At 38.2% G+C, this 3,603-nt stretch overlaps 1 protein-coding gene across 1 annotated transcript in view; it reads left to right on the forward strand.

Annotated features, from left to right (window-relative positions):
• Positions 1–336: 336 nt before the first annotated feature.
• Positions 337–3,603, forward strand: part of LOC106870684 (protein virilizer homolog) — a 68,649-nt gene continuing 65,382 nt past the window's right edge. The window contains exon 1 of the mRNA XM_052974140.1: positions 337–489. Coding sequence (XP_052830100.1) covers positions 427–489 — 63 coding nt within the window. The 5' untranslated portion in view covers positions 337–426. The remainder of the gene's footprint in view (positions 490–3,603) is intronic.

Here is a 3,603-nt window from a genome sequence, read left to right on the forward strand (position 1 = left end):
TCATGAGGTAATTTTCCTCAACCGTATTGTTGATATTTATAATGAATATTTCTAAATTAGCACTATTTCTCTCTCCATACACATTGGATAATCTTAGTCTCAGTAACTGGGCAGAATATACTTTGCCAAAGAAGTCTAGTAAAGCTTAAAATATGTCCGTTGCTTTTATGGGCTTCAACGGATAGATTCACTACAATTGTCTACATTATCCAAATATTTCTGTTAAATTATATTAAATTTATGACAATCACTTGTTATTTTCAGATTTGAAACACGGCCAGAGGGCGTTTTTGTATAATTATTGTTGGGATAATCTCAGGTGCACACAGTTATTTTCGAATGTATTACGTATATGGAACACTATAAAACAGTAGAATCCTATTCCATAAGCACCGTTTACGAAGGGAGATCACTTTATATTAAAAAATGGCGGATTCTACTCAAGTGGAGTTGCTGTTTTTTGATACATTTTCTCACGAAAATATCGAGGTAGGATATTTTGTCGGCTGTAAATTAGCTTTTCATATGTTGTCTTAATAATTTTTTTCCGATATTGTAACATGTTCTTTCTCGAACTGAGAAAAACATTCAGTTTTATATTCGTTTTAAACAATTAGACGAATGTGATACACATTTTACAGTATTTAACAATTCGAAGACAATGTTTATTATCAGAAAATTTATTCAGTTCCGTTGCTTGTTCGGACTCGATATGTATTGTATGATGTATTTATTCTCTTTGCATTTTAAATGCTGTGTTATATTATGTTTTCAAAACATCTCTTCGCAATATTTGACTTCTTACTTTGCTTAATTTTCGAAACGTACATCTTCCTTTTGTTTTGGTTTTTACGAAATATAAACATTTTGCAACGATTATATAATTTACCTAATAAATAATAATAATAATGTTATTGTATCCTGATACTGAAAAAGCAATTATAGCATACTGTTCAATAGGTTTTAACAGAAACAAACATAAAACAACATATGCAATTAACCAATACAACTTAGAAAAGCAATAACTTAATATATTGTTTTTAAAAATTTCTGGCATAGGTACAATACTTTTTTGTGGAGAGGAGACAGTCCATTATATTAAGCCCTGTATTAAACTGGTATTTTATTTTAATCAATCTTGGAAAAATGGAAGGTGAAGTCGACCCCGATGAGATTTGAACTAGGAATGTAAAGAACTGGAATGAATACCACAAAGGTTCTCTCGTGAGAGTTGTAGTTTGCAGGGACAGTAAAAGCCTGGACGAAATGCTCTCCTAGTGTTTGTAGTTAGTTTCTACTCGCTTCCGCTGCATCATATCTACAATAGCTTCGGACTTGTTTTCTTTTTGTACCGGTGAAATTTGAAGAGGCGTGTTTCCGGTGTCTAACAGGTAGATTAGTATTTACTTCCTTCATTTGAAGGAAAGAAAGTTTAATTGTTTAGTAACAATTCCAGATACTTTGACATTACCCGGTGTCTTTCTATTTACCTTTTTATTCCTTCATGCACCAGCACATAACCGTAGTGTGTGTTAGTGTTTGTTAATTGACAGGTGGGGGGGGGGAGAGGCTAAAACTTCGTTAGATATAAGACAGGTGTCAACAACAATATTAATATCTAATAATGTACCCTCCCGTCGAAAATATACAAATCCTCATTAAAAGGAGCACTCCGTCGGTTACGACGACGAGAGTTCCAGCTGATACGATCAACGGAACAGCTTGCTCGTGAAATTAACATGCAAGTGGCTGAGCATTCCACAGGGCATCCAGCCATAGAAACCATGCCAAATCAGACTGGAATTTGGTGCAGCTTTCTGGCTAACCAGTATCGGTCAAACCGTCCAACCCATGCCTGCATGGAAAGCAGACACTAAATGATGAGGATGATGATAATGTGTAACTTGAACTGGTGCACAATATGCTCCAGTCACAAAACAATGCATTAAAGGGAAATTAGTTACGCATAATCCAAACAGAGCGATGCTAATGTCCCTTACTATTGTTGTGCATATCGTATGGAAAGCTGGACTAATATTGCTGCCAAGCCTGTGTCCAGCAGATTGCAGGCAGAGACTGGAACACAGAGAATGTCCAGTGTAACCACAATGCAACTTATCAAACTGCATGCTGGCATTTTTGAGATTTTTCCTGCTTTACTCTCGTCTACTGCGGAATGATCGTCTGTCTTTTTTGACAGGTCAGATTTTCACCTTGTTGAGTGTTTAGCAACCTTCCTCACCAGGTCAACCTTCTGGTCAGGTTGCCAACATAGTTGCTGATGGCTTGACTAGGTAACAAGTTCAATTGGATTATGTTACAAGTTGCATTCAGAGCGACCTGGTGTATGATCTATGTACATAGTTTTATTTTGTCTCTTTCTTGTTTCAGGAATTTGACTGTGGCCATGCTGGGGCATTGTCTTGAAAAGTTTTAGTCAAATAAATTGACCTGAGGACTTTTTTTTAAGCCTAGTACTTATTCTATTACTCTTTTACTAAACCACTAAGTTATAGAGATGTAAGCACACCAACACTAGTTGTCAAATGGTGGTGAGACAAACACAGACACAAGAACATGCATATATATATATATATATATATATATATATATATATACACACACACATACATACATACATATGTATATATAGCACTGCCTGACTGGCACCTGTGTCAGTGGAACGTTAAAAGCACCATCCGAGTGCGATCATTACTAGGGCCGCTGACTGGCTTCCATGCCGGTGGCACATAAAAAGCACCATTTGAGCGTGATCATTGCCAGCGTCGCCTTACTGACATTTGTGCCGGTGGCACGTGAAAAATAACATTTGAGTGAGATTGTTGCCATAAACACCATTTGAGCATGGCTGTCACCATTACCGCCTGGCTGGCCCTCGTGCCGGTGGCACGTAAAAGTACCGACTACAATAAGAAGAGGTGAAGTTAATGTATGCAAGATTTCGCAGCTCGAGCATCACTCATTCGTAGTCAGCTTATGAGCTTTTCAGCCCACCCTCGTAGAACATACACAAATACATATACACACAAGGACATGAGCATACATATACACATTATCCATCTGCACCTCTATAGATATGCATATGTAGACGGTTTGACAGGGCTGGCAAGTCACGAGGCTGCACCGGGCTCCAATCTGATCTGGCAAGATTTCTACAGCTGGATGCCCTTCCAATATATGTGCATATATATCCTTTCTATTATAGGCTACCTGACAGGCTCCTGTGCCAGTGGTGTATAAAAAGCACCCACTATGCTCTCAGAATGGTTGGTGTTAGGAAGGGCATCCAGCTGTAGAAACTTTGCCAGATGAGATCGGAGCCTGGTGCAGTCTCCTGACTTGCCAGTCCTCAGTCAAACCATTCAACTCATGCCAGCATGGAAAGTGGATGTTAAATGATGGTGATGATGAATGAACTCTAATTTAGGGACAAGGCCAGCAATTTTAGAGGGTGGGGACGGGTCGATTGCATTGATTCCAGGACTTGACTGATACCTTATTTTATTGGTCCTGGAAACATGAACGGTAAAGTTTAGTTCAGCAATATTTGAACTCAGATTGTAAAGAGCCAGAATAAACAGG

The sequence above is a fragment of the Octopus bimaculoides genome, chromosome 17 (assembly GCF_001194135.2).
Source record: "Octopus bimaculoides isolate UCB-OBI-ISO-001 chromosome 17, ASM119413v2, whole genome shotgun sequence".
Lineage (NCBI taxonomy): Eukaryota > Metazoa > Mollusca > Cephalopoda > Octopoda > Octopodidae > Octopus > Octopus bimaculoides.